The 17,540-nt window shown below is 49.0% G+C and overlaps 1 protein-coding gene across 2 annotated transcripts in view; it reads right to left on the reverse strand.

The window, feature by feature from the left end:
* Nucleotides 1–17,540, reverse strand: part of LOC119383854 (uncharacterized) — a 773,402-nt gene extending 755,862 nt beyond the window's left edge. For both annotated transcript variants that reach the window (XM_049412685.1, XM_037652128.2), the window contains exons 1-2: nt 17,394–17,540; nt 15,838–16,225 (exon numbers count right to left, since the gene is read on the reverse strand). In XM_049412685.1, the coding sequence (XP_049268642.1) occupies nt 15,838–16,224 (387 nt within the window). In that variant the 5' untranslated portion in view covers nt 16,225; nt 17,394–17,540. The remainder of the gene's footprint in view (nt 1–15,837; nt 16,226–17,393) is intronic.

Here is a 17,540-nt window from a genome sequence, read left to right on the forward strand (position 1 = left end):
TCACAGCTGACGTACGACTGAGGGAAAAATGCTGGCGGTCAAAAGACGAACGGAATCTGTCGAGGAGGCGTAGGAGCAGGGCGCGTTGTGGAACAGTCAACGTGTCGGCAATGGAGCTGCTCAGGACATCAGGTGTAGGCGTCTGCTGCGAGGAGTCAGAGGTCACGCCGACGACTTCGTGTTCGGCGGTGGAAGCAGTTTGCGTGTCAGTGATGGTTGAAGGGTCGACACCGTGGACACGTCCGACGCACTCTCCACGAAGCAGTGTTAGAGGCCATGACAAAAGGTTGGAGACAAGCAGTGTGCTGACACCGTCACTAATTTCCAAAAGGGCAAAAGGCAGCGGTGAACATTTGCGGCGGACGAAGATAGGAGAAGGCGTAAAAAGTGTGCTTGACTTGGCGATACTGTTGCAGGACACCGTGGCAAGGGCAAAGGAGTGCGGCGGTAACGTCTTCCGCAACAAATAGCTTGTCCTCGGCTTCACGAGCGTCAAATAACGGAGCATCGCAAAGCGCTTCAAATGCCACTTCAGCGCGAGAACAGTCAATGACGGCGTTATTAGTGGATGGAAAGTCCCAGCCCAAAATGACGTCATGTGAACAAGAATGCAGGACTAAAAATTCAACAATGTAGAGGAGATCGTTAATTACGACGCGAGCAGAACATGCAGCGGCCGGCGTGACGCGGTCTGCGCTGGCAGTGCGAAGCGATATGTTGGACAGCTGCGTCGTAACTTTTTTGAGCAAGTGGCAGACTTTGGCACTGATAACTGAAACTGCTGCACCTGTATCGACAAGGGCGAGTGCAGTGACGCCATCCACATACATGACAATAACGTTCGTCGGTGAAAGGAGAGGCCTTCGTCTTTTTCCGGGTGACGCAGTTCCTGCCTCTGGAACTGGTGGTAGCAACTTTATTAAGAACTCCGGCAAATTCGTGGCCTGGGCCTAGGCCGCCCCTGAGGAGGACCGGAGACCCTGTCTCCGCACCGCCTCACGGGCTTGCTGGATGGCCCACAAGTGATCTTGCAGGTTTGAGCTGCGCAGCGCGGCCGTCCACCGCGCTGCAGCTTCATCTGGGGAGACTGCATTTTCTTCGCCTATAACCGCGCATTCCCAGAGAATGTGCCTAAGAGACGCGTGAGTCCAGCCGCATAATTTGCAGTTATCGTTTGAATAGATGTCTGGGTATATCCTCCTGAGGTGAACGAGGTTGGGGAAGGTCTGGGTTTGTAATTGCCTCCAATCTACCGATTGGGCCCTGTGGAGTTTGGGGCTTGGGGGTGGATAAATACACCTGGATTTTTGATAAAATTTTGTAATGTCACAGTATCTAGTCATTCTGTCCCTCTCTGTCCAGCCCTCCACTGGATTTCCATCCCCTGGAGAGGACCTTTCTACACGAGCGCGGAACGTGAGACCTCGCGCTACGTGATGGACCTCTCCATTGAGGTTGGGTACGGGGGTGTGGGGGGACGTATGAGCCGGGAACCACATAATGTTTCGTTCTTCAGTCTCTTCAGAGGTGATATAATTTGCGTTCGCTTTGAGGATAGCCGCGACCTCAAGTGAAATTCTGCCTTGTGCATAATTTCTGACCGCCGCCTGTGAGTCACTTATTATATATCTGCAACCGGGGCAAACGATGGCTAGGGCGATCGCCACTTCTTCCGCTGCCTCAGGGTTTTTGCCGCGTACACTGCACGAGCTGACCAATGGTTTATCAGTATTAAGGACTGCCACTGCGAATGCATGTCTATCCGCGTATTCTGCTGCGTCTACAAACAGCGCTTCCTTGTCCCTACCGAATGCTTGTAGTAAAGACCTGGCTCTATTCTCTCTTCGACCCTGATTGAGTTCGGGATGCATGTTCTTAGGTAGGCTAGCCACCTGTAGCTTTTCTCTGATCGAGCTGGGGAGGGATGTCTTGTCGCCGTGCTGCTTGTGATAGGATATCTCCAGTTTGTCCAGGATGCTCCTGCCCGTTCGTGTCCTGGTTAGTCTCTCAAGTTGCGAGATTTGTTGAGCCACTATCAATTCTTCGAGCGTATTGTGGATGCCCAGCTGTAGTAGAAGTTCCGTGCTTGTGCTGTCAGGAAGGCCCAGCGCCATCTTGTGTGTTCTTCTAATTAGAGTGCTAAGCTTGGCCTTTTCTGCAGTGTACCAGTTGTGGTAGGCGGCCACGTAGGTTATGTGACTAATGACGAAGGAGTGTATGAGTCTGACGACACTGGCCTCCTTCATACCGCGATGTCTGTTGGTGATTCTTCTGATGAGCCTCATCATGTTCGAGATTTTAGTCTCCAGATTCCCGATCGTTGCTCCGTTGGCGCCGTTGGATTCTGTGATGAGTCCGAGCACCGTTATCTGCTTGACCCTTGGTATTTCGTGTCCTTCTTTGGTGCGTACGCAAATGTCTTCGTGCTCAGCATGCCGGATGTAACACTTGGGAGGCCTTCCTTTAGTGTCGGGCGGTAGAGGAGAAGTTCAGATTTTTCTGGCGAGCAGACAAGACCGGTTCCTACGAGGTACTGTTCCACTACCTCAACCGCGGTCTGTAGCCGCTGCTCGATTTCTCCGTCGCTCCCCTCGCATACCCAAATCGTAATGTCGTCTGCGTATATGGCGAGATGCACTCCCTCAATGGCGTTTAGGCGTTTGGGGAGGCCGATCATAACGAGATTAAAGAGCATCGGCGAGAAGACGGAGCCTTGTGGGGTGCCGACGCTGCCCATACTCCTGTCTTCTGATGCGAGTTTGCCCAGGGTTAACGAGACACTCCTGTTAGTGAGGAAATCCTTAACGTAGTTGTACGCTCGGTTGCCTAGATTTAGTGCGGCCATCTTGCGTAGTATGGCTGCGTGACCTGCGTTGTCGAAGGCTTTCTTGAGGTCCAATCCTAGAATGGCCCTGGTACCTCTCGTCTTGTTGTCAAGTACCTGGTGTTTGATTTGCAACATTGCATCCTGCGTGGAGAGATGAGCTCAAAACCCGAGCATGGTGTCCGGATACGCATCGATGTCGTCCAAGTGTGCGTTGATACGACTGAGGAAGGCGTGTTCCATCAACTTTCCGACGCACGACGTAAGGGATATGGGGCGAAGGTTGTCAAGATTTGGGGGTTTTCTGGGCTTGGGGATGAGCACCATTTTCGCTCTTTTCCATTGGTCAGGTATGGATCCTCGGGTCCAGCATTCGTTGATGTACTTGGTCAGTTCGGAGATGCTCTCTATGCCTAAGTTACGAAGGGCCTTATTGGTTACGCCATCCGGTCCCGGGGCCGATTTGCTATTGAGCTTTTGCAGAGCGGCCCAGATTTCCACCTCGTCAAAGTCTCTGTCCAGAGAGGGGTTGGGTTTTCCCGTGTATTCCACGTGTGGAATAACCGGGTTCTGAGGGGCGCATCTGTCGCAGAGCTCGGAGAGGATTTCTTCTTCAGCCTTGGTGTGTGTGTATTATCCTGCGCATGGTTTCCCTATGTGTTGTCGTGGTCTTGGTCGGGTCTAGCAGATGTCGGAGCAGGCGCCACGTGTGAGCGGTGCCAATCCGTCTGTCCATCATGCTGCAGATCTCGTCCCATTGCTGTTTACTAAGAGTTCTGCAGTGTTCTTCAATTTGTTTGTTGAGTAATGCAATGCGTTTCCTCAACTTCCTGTTGTGTCTGTTTCTGCCACCTGGCCTGTAATGATCGTTTGGCCTCCCACATGTGCACCAGGCGGCTGTCTATCTTATCGATGGGAAGTTCTGGCGCCACGGTCTTTGTAACATCTTTGACGTCAGCCATAACTTTTTCGGCCCATTGTTTGATATCCGTGATGGGTTCGTGAGTTATTCCGGCCTTATTCTGACGAAACTTATCCCAGTCTGTCCATTTGAACGTTTTGTTGGTTTCTATTTTTAAAGTATCCGATAATTTAGTTTCGAGAATTCTGTGGTCGCTACCAAGGTCTTCGAACGTGTTTTTCCAACTTGATCCTCTCGTGTTCTTCACTAATGTTAGGTCGGGCGTAGTGTTTCTTGCCAGCCCGGTTCCCATTCTTGCGGGGGAGCTGGGGTCGGTGATGAGAGTAAGGCCTGTCTCCTGTATGTCTTGCCATAATGCCTTGCCTTTGGCTCTCGTGTAGACGTAACCCCACGCTCCATGCGGGGCATTAAAGTCTCCCCCGATTAGTAAAGGGTGCGAGCCCGCAAGGTCGGCGGCCCTCCTAAATAGGGTTAGGAAGCGCTGTCGTATGTGCGCAGGGTTGCTGTATAGATTGAGAATGAACGTGCGGGATTGGCTTTTGCTTTTGGGTATAATTTCTACGAATACATGTTCAACTTGCGCTACTGTAATGTCATGACGAACGACCACTAAGCCTTTCCTGACCAAAGTACGAGGGCAGTCCGACAAGTGCTTAGCCTCACCGCGAGAGCGCGACGCTATCGCATGAGACATATACTGACGTTGAGTACGCTCTCTTAGAGGGACACATGCAAAGGTCCAGTCGAATCGGGCTCGCCGGTTTGTTTTGGCCGCTTGAGGAAGCAGGTGATTTTCGTGTGTCCGTTAAAAATGGAAAAAGATCAATATCGGTCGGTGATTTGATTCTTGTTTTTCGAAAGGAAATCGCGCAGCGAAATCAAAGAGCTACTGGATGCCGTGTACGGTGAGCCTTCTCCTTCGATGGCAACTGTCATCAATTGGTTCAACGAGCATAAACCTGGTCGCACGTCGGTTTTTGATGAGCCTCGCCCTGGGGCCTCGCAAACGGATACCACTGCCGATAACGTGGTAAACATCCACGACCTCGTATTGGCAGAACACCGACTGAAGGTGCGCGAGATAGCTGAGACAGTAGGCATCCTAAAAGACCGCGTGGGTCATATCCTGCGTGAAATTTTCGGCATGCGAAAGCTGTCGGCCCGATGGTTGCCGCGTTTGCTCACTCCGGACAACAAGCGCGTTCAAGAGACCACTTCAGAGCAGTGTTTGAAGCTGTTTAAGCGTAATCCGAAGGAGTTACTGCGTCGTTTTGTGACCGTCGTCGAAACATGGATCCACTGGTACACACCAGAGGCCAAAGAACAGTCGAAACAGTGCATTGCACCCGGTGAACCTGCCCCGAAGAAGGCGAAAACTGTCGTATCGACCGGAAAGGTGATGGCCACCATTTTTTGGGATTCTCAAGGTGTGATCTTCGTCGACTACCTTGAGAAGGGCAAAACGGTGACAGAACCCGGCTACGCCGAATTGCTCGGCCGATTCGACGCCGAATTGCGAATAAAACGGCCACATTTGGTGAAGAAAAAGGTGCTCTTCCACCACGACAACGCGCCAGCTCACACCTGCGCCGTCGCCACGGCCAAGTTGGTTGAACTGGGCTACGAAGTGGTGCCCCATCCAGTGTATTCTCCAGGTTAGGCCCCGAACGATTTCTTCTTGTTTCCCAACTTGAAAAATCCACTCACTGAACAAAAATTTGAGTCGCATGAAGAAGTTATCGCCGCCACAGAAGCCTACTTTGCAGCTCAGGAGAAAACGTATTTTTCTGACGGGATTAAGAAGTCGGAGGATCACTGGGTCAAGTGTATAGAGTTGAAAGGGGACTATTTTGAGAAATAAATTGACACTATTCCAAAATTTTCGTTTTTCTTTTGAAGGCTAAGTACTTATCGGACCGCCCTCGTAGTTACCACGCGTTTCTCCCCAGAGGAGGGACCGATGGTTTGGTAACCTGGAAGTTTGGCTAATTCGTGTGTCTCTTGTAACATTATTACGTCTGGTTTCGATTTGCTTTTAATGTATTGTTGCAGGATCGGTTTTTTAGCGGCATAACTCCTGCAATTCCACTGCCAAATCGTCAGCTCGCCTCTTTTACCGCGTTTGCCTATTTTGTTCTGTTCGTGAGGTGGAGGACTGGGGAGTGGTGGACTGAACGACCCCAGATACTGCCGCGGTGCTTGTAGCGGCATTTTGGAATTGATTAGATGCGACCCCAGTTGCGGGGGCCCCTGCAGTAGTAACTTGGTGCAGTTTGGCTACCCTGAGACTTAATGTGGCTACGTTATTTTCGAATTTGTCAAGTCTCGACATTACGGTCGAGATCGGCAACGTGAGATTACCGACGGCTTCTGCTTGGTCTTTCAGTGCACTTTGCATTTCCGTTAATTTCTGCCCTAGATCGGTAAGCTGTGATCCGGTTTGGCTGATAACTGCCGGAGCCTTTCTCTTAGGTGGCGGAGGGTTCTCGTCTTCCTCCATGCGATTATAGGGGGTTTCTGCAGCGGCCCCTCCATGTGAACTACTTGGGCGGGGGGATATGTCTGCCTTCTGATTATTCTTAAGCTCCTGAATTTCTCTCGTGAGATTTGCGATTAAATCCCGTAACTGCGCATTTTCCCGTCTCATTTCTGCCATTTCTCTAAAAGCTGCAGTCTCCCCAGATCCGCCGCGGCGCAATGAGCCTTTGACCACGTCTACCCAGCCCACCTTGTAGGTCGCCGCCGCCAAGCCGCTTCCTCTGCTGCGAGACCGCGATCGGGAGCGCTAAGGTGGTACGGGCGTATGGCTCCTGGATCTGGGTCGGGCCGGAGCGGGTGTGCGGCTCCGTGATCTGGACTGTCTGGTTCTTGAACGGGCCCTAAAGCGCGAACTGGGTCTGGCCTCCCGAGAAGGGCGTCCAACTGCTTCCCTCGTAGCTTCCGAGGCTAGGAGTTCTTCTTCCCGTTGTCGCTGTCTTTCCCATCGTCTTCATTTGACTATATACGGCATCTTGAAGCGAGCCTTGCATTGCCTGTCGGCCGTTAAGTGCTCACCCCCACAAAGCTGGCAACAGGGGTTGCATTGGTGGTCGGTACCTGGGTTGGCCGTGCCACAGCCTCTGCAGACCCGGTCCTGCGGGCTGGGGCATACGTCCATGCGATGGCCTAGTCTGACGCACTGGTGGCACAGCTCCAATTGTTTTCTGTATAACGCGCACTTGATCAGTGCGCCTCCGTAGCGGACGAAGGTAGGAACTTTCAGTCCGGAAAAGAGCACGATGACATTGGTGGTATTGCTGAGTCGTTTCGCAGCAATTGCCGTAGGATTCTCAGGGGTAATAACTTGGGTGGTGATATCCCGGGGGATGTCCTCGAGAGGGATCCCCCTGATGACTCCCTTGGAAGTTAGGTCGGGTGCTGGAACTGCGGCAATTAGTTTTCCCGCTCCGGCGTAGAGGGACGACGGCGCATCAGCGATAGCGAGCGGCGTCGAGGCGATGGCGAGCGGCGGTTGGCAGGAGGACGGTGGTCGGTATATGAAGACATCTGGCCGGTGTTCCGAGACGCTGAGAACGATAGCCGCGGTGATACATACGGGTCAGGTTCGAAGGTCTGGTGGTAGGGACGTACTCGATGACTGCAATATCGAGCGACGTGGCCTGGTAGCCCACACGCAAAGCATATTGTCCAGTTGTCGAAAGTGCGCCATTGTCCGCTACCCTGGAGGTACATTGCCTAATCGAGGCGGAGTGTTGGTCGCAGTGGCACAGAGGATGGTAATGGCGCAAAGGACTGAGGCAGTGACCGTGCAGCAACTTCGGCGTAGCTTAGGGGAGCATTTACTTCGGCACAGGCAACAGGGGACGGCGCCGGTGGAGTGTTGCGGGCAAAAGGCAGAGCCGCGCAAACTTGCTCCTGTATCACCTGGCGTATGTTTGCTGGCAAAGGCGATGGTGGTTGGCCGGCTGTTGATAGCAGCGAAAGCTGACGAGCGACCTCAGCACGGAGAAACTCCTTTATCTGGGAGAACAGTGACTCGAGGTGAGGAGCGCTAGCCACACTCGAGATAGTTTCGTCAGATACGTGATGGCGGCGCATGAGAAGACGCTGTCTTCGGAGCTCGTTGAAACTCTGGCAAAGCTCAATGAGTTCAGAGACAGTGCCAGCATTCTTAGAGAGCAGCATTGAAAGGCATCAGCGGAAATGCCCTTCATGATGTCGCGCACCTTGTCCGCTTCCGCCATCGTCGGGTTGACCAGGCGGCAGAGGTCGAGAATGTCCTTGATGTAGCTGGTGAACGTTTCACCTGCTTGCTGGGGCCGGCTTCGTAGGCGTTGTTCTGCCCGAAGTTTGCACACACTAGGGCGTCCAAAAACTGCTGCGATGTTGGTTTTGAAGGTCGTCCAAGTGGGGATATCAGCCTCGTGGTTTTTATACCACAGCTTGGCGACATCCTTAAATACAACATTACGGTGCCGAGCTTCACAGGATCGTCCCATTTGTTGGTAGCGCTGGCTCTTTCGTAAGATTCAAGCCAATCCTCAACGTCTTTCTCATCGGTGCCGCTGAAGATCTCGGGTTTGCATAGAAGTTGGGCACCGGGACATACCATGGGCGGCAAAGCCGTGGGGGGTGTCGAGTTGGCGTTGTCAGGCATGACGGGCGGCAACTTTCGACTGTGTAATTCCAGGGCCGGGGAAAACTGCAGCAACCTCTACCAAAAATATAATAAAAACACTGGGCCGGGAGCGTCCGAACAGGGACAGCAAGAGCTGTACAGGCGCAGGCAGCGTTTCAGCAAACACAGGCTGGGCAGCTCCAGCTCGTGCCTCGAGCAGAGCTGGCGATGTGGCTGCAGCGCTGGGCATTCCTCTTCGCTACAGTTTGAATGAATTTACTATGACAAACCATTTAATACAGCAACAGTTTAATACAGTTAAACCTCATCATAAGGAATTTCAATATAGCGAAATTGTCCATATAACAAAGTACTAAATTATTTACCTTTGGATAGCTTCAGTGTGACGTGACAATACTGCCTTAAAAATACTTCTGTTGAACCGATGCACAACAACAATCAAATATTCCGCTGCCGTTACAGATCTTGCTCAATTCCTCGAACATAATGTGCGCTAAACGTCTCAAAACAGGAATCACAGCACTGAGAATGAAGCGGCCACGAGTCATCAGCTCACTTTCGTGAGTTTAAACTGAAGCCTTATGTTTTTTGTGCAGTGCCATGTGACGGGTCTTGATGTTCTACATTGATTGCACTGAGTGGAGATAAAGCCACTTGCACCACTCTGTATCACACGCAATTTTGATTAGCCGCCGAGCATAGGTCGGCAAGAAATATCAAGCTCACTCAGACTCACTCATGAAATATATTTTGCCCTTAGGGCCCACTCGGACTCAGGCTCAGCAGTTTTCCTCAACCGGACTCGGAGTCACAATATTATTTTTCAACCAAACTCACTCGGATTCAGAGTCACACAATTCTTTTTCAACCAAACTCACTCTGACTCAAACTCACCAATATATTACTCAGAATAAGACTCACGTCTCAATCTGAGTAAGTCTACTCGTGAGCCCGTTAGCATATAATTAGCATTTTTGACCATGGTGTCAGTGCTCTTTAACACCAAATATCTCGTATAACTGGTGCTCTACTTGGTGCTTTTCGATCTCGTACCTTCAAATACAAGTTTTCAGTGGTTGCAATCCGGTAACGAAATTTTTAGTGAAAGAGATGACTCACACGACATATTTTGTGAAAAAGCTTGCAGGGGGAGTGGGGGCGGTCAAAACTCGCGCCTCGGATTATTAATATTGAGTTGGCGTATCAATGCTAGTGCACTGAAGTATGTGTGAATAGACGCGAGTGTAAACGTGAGCTGACGTAAGGCTGATAGTAATGCTGAAGTTCATTACAAGTGACCATAGGTCGGAAAAAAAATGTGGAGCTTACCCAGACTTACTCAAGAAATATATTTTGCGCTTAGGGCTCACTCCAACTCAGATTCACCAAAATTTTCCATGATCGGACTCACTCGGACTCAGACTCACCAAACTTTCTCTCAAGAGGACTCACTCGGACTCAAGCTGGCCAGAATATTACTCACCTGGACTCACTCAGACTCAGACTTATGGCTTTATCTGAGTCTGGGTGAGTCGACTCGTGAGTGCGTTTGATAATCAATGCTGCCGAGGCAAAATAGGTGCAATAGCTTTGCTTGCACAGCAACAAGCAATGTTGCGCTAACTGGGTCCATAGGCCGGCAAAAAATGTGGAGCTCACTCAGACTCACTCAGAGAATATATTTTGCCCTTAGGACTGACTCGGACACAGACTCACCAATGTTTTCCTTAACAGGACTCACTCAGACTCAGGTTCACTAAAATTTTGCTCGACCTGACTCATTCGGACTCACACTCACCTAAATATTACTCACTCAGACTCAGACTCACGGCTCAATCTGAGTGAGTCTGAGTAAGTCGGCTCACGAGTCCGTTAACATATAGTTAGCTTTTTCATTCAGGATGTCAACGCTCTTAAACCCCAATATCCCACACAATCAGTGCTCTATGGTAAGCATTTTGATCTCTTAGCTTAACATACGAGTTATCAGTGATTGCAATCCAGTAAGGACATTTTTATTGAAATATATGCCTCATATAAGATTTTTTTATCAAGAATTTCCTCTGAAATGTTTTGCGGGGGACGGGGGGGGGGAAGGTCCAGGCATGCCTCTAATCCATAAATATTGAGCTGGTGCATGAACGCTAGTGCATTAAAGTAAGTGTGAGTAGAAGAGAATATCAACGTGAGACATCATAAAGGCTAATAGTAATGTTGATGTTGAGTAGTTATCACCATAGGTCGGCAGAAAATTTCGGAGTTCACTCAGACTCACTCAAATATATTTTGTGGTTAGGGCTCACTCGGACTAAGACTCACCAAAGGTTTCCTCAACTGGAGTCACTCGGACTCGGGCTCACTAAAATTTGTCTCTACACTCACTTGGACTCAAACTCCCCAAAATATCAATCACCCGGACTCACTGAGACTCAGACTCATGGCTCGATCTGAGTCTGAGTGAGTCGACTCATGAGTGAGCTTGCCGACCTATGACTGGGTCACTGCTTTAAGATGTGGTTGCCCCAGAACCACGTCTTAAAGCTTTGCTTACATGGAATACCACAGGGCCTAGCACCTGCATTTCTTTCCCCTGTCCACACGCTATATATGGCAGCTGTGAAGGGAACTTGGTCAATGCTTTGGCAAACAGCAAATATGTTTGCCTGCTTTCAGCTCCAATAACATTTCTCATGATGTTACTCACTCATGACTTTTTCTACTGCCCTATCTCTCAGACATTATTTTGCAACCCTTTCCATGTAAAAAAATAAATCTGTCGGTAACAATACTTGGAATAAACAGTGCGATATCTATACGGTGAAGTAATCCATCACTATTACCACCTTAGTTATATTGAAGTATAATTAATTTCCTCATAGTGGTCTAATTTGCTCCTTCAAGCAGCAATATTGCTTGCTTGATCCAACTCTGATGGTGTTAAGCAGTGGTCCTTACATCCTGTTAATTTCTTGGAACTAAACATACAAAACAAATGCGTGAATGCAGAAGCAGCATTTTCATTGTGTTAACCCTTTGAGGGTCGATTTTTTTTGCTGATTTTAAATCTTCAGGTGAATCTATTTCAGAAAAAAGTTGCCGTAACTTTTTTAGGGTGACCATAAAGTGAAAAAAAAAAAGAAGTGCGTTGTTACGTACACATGGTTTATTCATGAGTAACAGCAAGATAAATTCTAAGAAAAAACCTATACGACTGTTAAAAAATTATGCGTTGCAATAAACATCTGTGTAGTTCCCAGACGTACAAAAATAAGTGCATGAAGTGGCGTCAAGTGGAAACACGCGGAAGAGAAGCTACTCGTTTTTCAGAAACCATAGCGCAAAAATGAACGCAGGACAAGAAAGAGACCTTTCTTGTCCCGTGTTCTTTTTTGCACTATGGTTTCTGAAAAACGATAAACAACCAACATGCCCAAACGTTCTCCTTTCTGAAGAAAAGCTACTTCTGATCCAGTCAGCATCATCTCGCCATGCACACTTTTGAGGTGTCACCCACTCATCAACACCTGAGACTTCTCTCATAAGTAACTCCTCGTATGACGGGCTGACGTTTACTGAATAAGATTCTGATTCGGCAGTTGAGCGGCCATTCCCCCGAATCGCCGCTATACTCACTTGCAGCAGAGAAACCGGCGCGCAGTTCCGTAGTGCAAGAAAACTGCGCCCGTGAGCACACTGAAGAAAACTGTGCAGTTGTGAGGGCGTCCAGACAGTAAAAACAAGTCCGAAACCTATAGGCACCGGGCGGCCGTCGTAAGGCGCCAGCTGCGCCTCTCTCAAAAAGCGCCCCAAGCGGTGGCAGGGAAAACACTGGCATCTGAAGCAGACGACGCGGAGCAGGCTCTGCTACTTTCAGCCCTTATTCGAGAAGGAACGCGGTGTTTCTTTTAGAACAATTCGAAGTTGTATGCTGCTGTGTTAGTCGCCCAGAGGCAAAGAGAAGCGGCAGCAACAGTGTTCTTTTGAACAATGCAAGAAGCATTCGACAGTCGGACATGTGTTCAGACAACGGGGCCCGTCTTCGGGCTTCAGAGAGACTCCTGGGCAGTCGTTTGCCGTCTTGGACGTTTAATGGCCACCAAGTCATCTAGAAAGAATGACACGCGTTTCCTTCATGACCACACCGATGAGCGCCGTCGGAACATCAAACGAGTCAGCTTCTTTGCGTGGCGCTGTGCTTGTAGGTGTCTGTTTTCATTCGGAGGGGGACCAGAGGGGGCACGATTGCTCCTCCCTTTCAGGACTGCAAATGAGACAGGCCCGATTGGCGACACAATGTAAAATAAGCATCTTTGCATTTTAACTCCCGAACACGCTGTTCCTCACTGTTGTCTGGAGCGCTCTTGGCGGGAGGGTGAGTCCTGACAGCGCAAGTGCACCCATGGCGCTGCCTGTTATTTTGCGCTGCCGTTTCAAAGGCTTGACCAGCTGGCGTACGCGTTTTCGTGCGTCTGCTCTCGAGAAGGGTCGCCGCTTGCACGAAGCAGGTCCCGTGCACAACATCACAGAATCAAGGCGACGAGTGCAAATAGCGTTGCAAGTGCGCCCTGCAGACCAAGCTTAACACGATAAGCGATGATGTAGAGCTAGATGTAAGTAGCACCATATCCATTTTTTCAAATGCGAAGCATTTCTTAGCGAATCCTAGGCACTTTTAGCATTTCTATCTACGTATCTAGCCACCTACGTATCGGTGCTCTTGTGATCGCCTCCTTAACTTGGCGTAGACCAAAATTGGCATGGGAGGGTAAGCGGATTTGACGAATATGACTGTCTGGTCATGACATGAATAACGTGAAAATCCTGTTGCGTACGTCGTCAAACCTTTTCCTCCAGACACGTGTGGCACATACCTGTTTACCACGGGCGGCCATGTACGGGTATGCGTCACAGGTGATTGACAGTTTATATCTACCCAGGAACTGCGAGAACAGACATTGGTAATTTAAATGCGAGAGCGTTAAGAAAAACCGACATCGTCAGTGTTAACCCGACGAATGCCGAGAATAAAAATTATGATCCCAGCAGGAATCGAACACCATTGTTCTGCGTGGCAGTCAGGTATTCTACCACAGAACCATGCCAGGTCTAGAACCTGCTTTGGAAAAAACACCCTATGCAGGCGTAATGTCGGTGCAACGTCAGTTGTGGTTGTGATGCTGGCTATCTAATTTTATAACAAAGCAATAAACACTACATATGTACTCTTATGATACAGGCGTCATGTCAGGTTAACGTCTGTGGTTCCAGTGTTTGCTCTGCTTTTATAGCAGTGTAAGAAACATTACATTTGTATTTCTATATGATTCAGCAAGGTATGTTCAAGCGTTTCTCGACCCCGGAGGAATACGCTAACGAAAGTTACGTATGATGTTCACATCATCCCACCGTAAAGTGCACTTCACTATGATAATACTGACGCATATGCTCTAGCGTGAGTGCTGACGTTACGTCAGACCATAAGTTACCCTTTGAACGCCAGTGTAGTTGACGCGCCTGGTAAGACCACGATGTGTACACAACTACTGCACTTACAAAAACACGTCGATCCACCTCATAACACTTGGCTCAAAACCAAAAAAAAAAAAAAAAGAATGCAGCATAGAACTACTCGCTGACTGCTTCGCATGAAACCGATTCCCACAAGACGTGGGATCTGCCGAATATTTAATACTGTGTTATTCTGCCTACACGTTAACATTGTCTCCTAACATTTGAAAAGGATACCCTACGTCTCCTATTCGATTTTTGGCTTTCTTTACGCGATGCTTGGCCAATTGCACATGTTGTTCCTCTGTTGTACTTCTTGCACACTCCTGTTCCCGTTTTGCTTTCCTTTTCTTTTCGATGCTTCGCCAGTCCTAATATTTCAACAGCTATCTTCAGTGTGTGTATTTCATGTAGCTTGACGCAACGAGGGCCGTTGGCGACGGTGATTGCAGACGGGAACCGATGGAACTGGATGTACTCCCCAACTTTATCCATGTTTGCATACCTGTTTGTGAAGCCTACAGCACAGCCTGTCTGCTTGGTTCCCCGAGGCATTTCGGTAGCGCAGGACACAAGCGACGAGAGCACAATGAAGCGCAGCCAACATCCAGCACGGCGTCTCCGCAGCAAGCGCCTGCCCCTTTCTGGCACCCACATGCCATTAGTTCCGCGCTTTCACCGAAAGAGGCGCCACCAGTCCAAACTCGCCCCGCGCCCGGTGCCTATAATAATCATTAGTCTTATCGTGAACAATACGGAAGCGGTTTTTGTGAGTCCCCGAAACAGGAAACGCAACCACAGCGGCATCGTTTGTTTCAGTCAGCGCATGCACTGAAACAGGCATAGTCGCGTACCAGGAAACGAGAGAGTTACAAATCGGTCACCTTTCGAAAGATTCTAAACCAGAAAGCCATCAGTTCTGCAGGAACAAGTGGGAACCGCTCGAAGGACGAAACCAAAACCAGCCGACGTGCACCGCCGTAGTACAGCGTAAAAAAAAAGAGAGACATCGTTGCACAAAAAAATTCCTCATATTCCCGCAGTGTGGCAGCACATGCCAAGCAAGAGAAATGATCCAAAAAAGTGCACGTTTTAAACATACAGGCAATGATGTACATGTACGTCTTTGACCATCTTGTGGTTGTTAGCGGATTATGTACATGTACGTTTTTGACCCTCAAAGGGTTAATGACAAACAATTACGGCAAATGGCAAAACAGGCACTTAACCTCTGAACATTTGACTCCAGAAAAATCTTGGCAACATAGAACTGCTACCTGTCACGTCAAATACAAAGTAACCAATTAAATGGCCTTTATAACACAAGTACTGAAAAAACGTTGATAGCACAGCTCATGCCTTACCATCTCCTCTGATCCCTGGCATCATATTTCACTTTAGTTAGCATCAAAGTTTTGTCAGCCAATACATGGCTGCTGTTTCTGAGAGACTTAAGAAGGATTGGGTGTGATGCTTCTCACTTTTTTTATTTTGGAACAGCGCAAAAGACAAAAAACACAGAAGAAGACTTAACAACACGAGCACCGACTGACAACTCAGTGCTTTATTCAAGCAAAACGGAAAGAGAAGAAAAATTACAAAACATGCGCACGCAACCTATGCAAATGACAAAAAGACTACAGGCTTGCATCATCATTAGGTATTATTCAAGTAAGTCAACTTGCATTCAAGCAACGCGATAGACGGTGTGCTAACAGACGTGTCGCCATTTTTGAAGATAGAGAATGCTTCAGCAATCTCCCTTATGCAATTCTGTCTTTCGTCTTTTGCGCTGTTCCAAAATGAACCCAAACCAACTAGCCCAACTCTTCCTTTTGATGCTTCTCACCACACAACAAGTGCAATGAGCGCAGAGAAAACACCGGGTCTTCGGAATAGCTGATCCAGCTGGTAATGATAATTATGCCACAGTCTTTCTCGTACCTCAACGGCCCTCACACAGCGGTGCTTGGCAAGGAGACAGTGCAACACGATGGCTCCGTATTCGATGGGATCCTTGTCACAGTTCTTGCCCGTAACAGTGGCGTCCTCCAGGTGGCCAATGGCAATTCTCCCTGGTGAAACCTCGCTCACTTCGAAACCGATGAACCAGAGCATCTCGTTCAGTGCGTCTAGGCGCTCAAAGAGGCAGCATGCCCTCGTCGGGGTCTCGGTGCACTGCAAGGGAAGCTGAAACCTGGTCCTGCTAAAGGCAGTGCGGAGCGACGTCAGCTCTCGCTCCAGAGCCGCAGGGTCTGGAAGGTTTGGCTCCATTCGCTTGACCCGCAGGACATAGCTCGAAAGCGGGCTTTCCACGGGGCAGGAGGCCATCCTGTGCCGAGAGAATTTGCAAAGTAGCAGGCAGGCAATTTGACGGCTGTCTTAGGGGCCAACAACATACAAGTGAATAAAAAGCCTGGCTACAGATAGTGCAGCTACAGGTACAGTGCTCCTCTATGTCCCCTGTTTGCATCTTCTGCCTGGTACTGCATTGCGTATTGGCTTCGCAACAACTTGAACTCACAAGCTTGTAACAAACACGCAATAATATCACCACTTCACGACTGTATGCTGTGCTTAGTCTCCACATTATCAACATGAAGGTTTGGGCTAGTAGGGACTTCATTTCACAAGATATTGGCAGCGCGAAAAATGAACAAAGGTCAAGCGAGGGAACACAGTTCCCTCGCTTATCCTTCGTTCATTTTTCGCGCTGTCAGTATCTTGTGCAATGGAGTACCAACCAGCTCAAACCTTCACGTAAACAAGTTATGCATCAAGTACATTGGGCCCTTTTTCAACACTTGTCTGTGTTCCCTTGCTTGTCCTTCGTTCATTTTTCGTGCTGTCGATATCTTATCATCCCCACATTATCAGAAAAGTTTTCTAATTGGCTATGCCGCCACGAAGACAAACCTATGGTTGAAGAGGAATGACAATATGCAACTTGGGCACAGTCAGCATTTGGAGATTTCCGACAAGGGATCGGGATGCAGATATCCGATCTTGCCAAGCATTACCTACAAAGCTTCGAAGGCACAGCCAATATGTGCCAGTGTACACCCATAAGCAAAAGCGCACGGCGAACGACCTCTTCGCGACACATTTATTATGTCAGCTGTCATCGAGGGCAGTGCTACGCTCAAGACGCGAACCTTGTTCATTCGACACTTTGTCATTGGTCGCAATATTGCACGAAGAAGCCTAAGTTTTCAATATGTTGAAGTTAACTTCTTTCAGTAAGCGCTGTGAAGTTGCCTGTCTACGTCGTGAATGTGTGCTGGTTTCTTTCATACTGTTGGATCAACAAGTTCAAGTTTTTCAATATTTTGGTGTCCCGAGAACAAGTGCATGCCTCCGGACGCCACAAGTAGACACGAATGCTTAGAACTTCAGGGGCAATGACAGTACCACAGAGGTATTCAATTCCGAAACAAAGAAATGCAATCGCTCCCCGACTTGTTTTTTCGCGAGGGTACCGTCCCGCGCTTTAGGCTCACCTCTCGAGTTTCTGGCGAGCTCAGGCGATGGAAGCAGAGCGGCACGACCAGCAAAATGCTACATTAAAATGTCAACGCACTAGTTAGCATGCAGCAAGAACCAAAACAAACAATGCCGTCAAAAGAAGCATGCCTCGAACGTGCCGC

The sequence above is a fragment of the Rhipicephalus sanguineus genome, chromosome 2 (assembly GCF_013339695.2).
Source record: "Rhipicephalus sanguineus isolate Rsan-2018 chromosome 2, BIME_Rsan_1.4, whole genome shotgun sequence".
In the NCBI taxonomy this organism is placed as follows: Eukaryota; Metazoa; Arthropoda; class Arachnida; order Ixodida; family Ixodidae; genus Rhipicephalus; species Rhipicephalus sanguineus.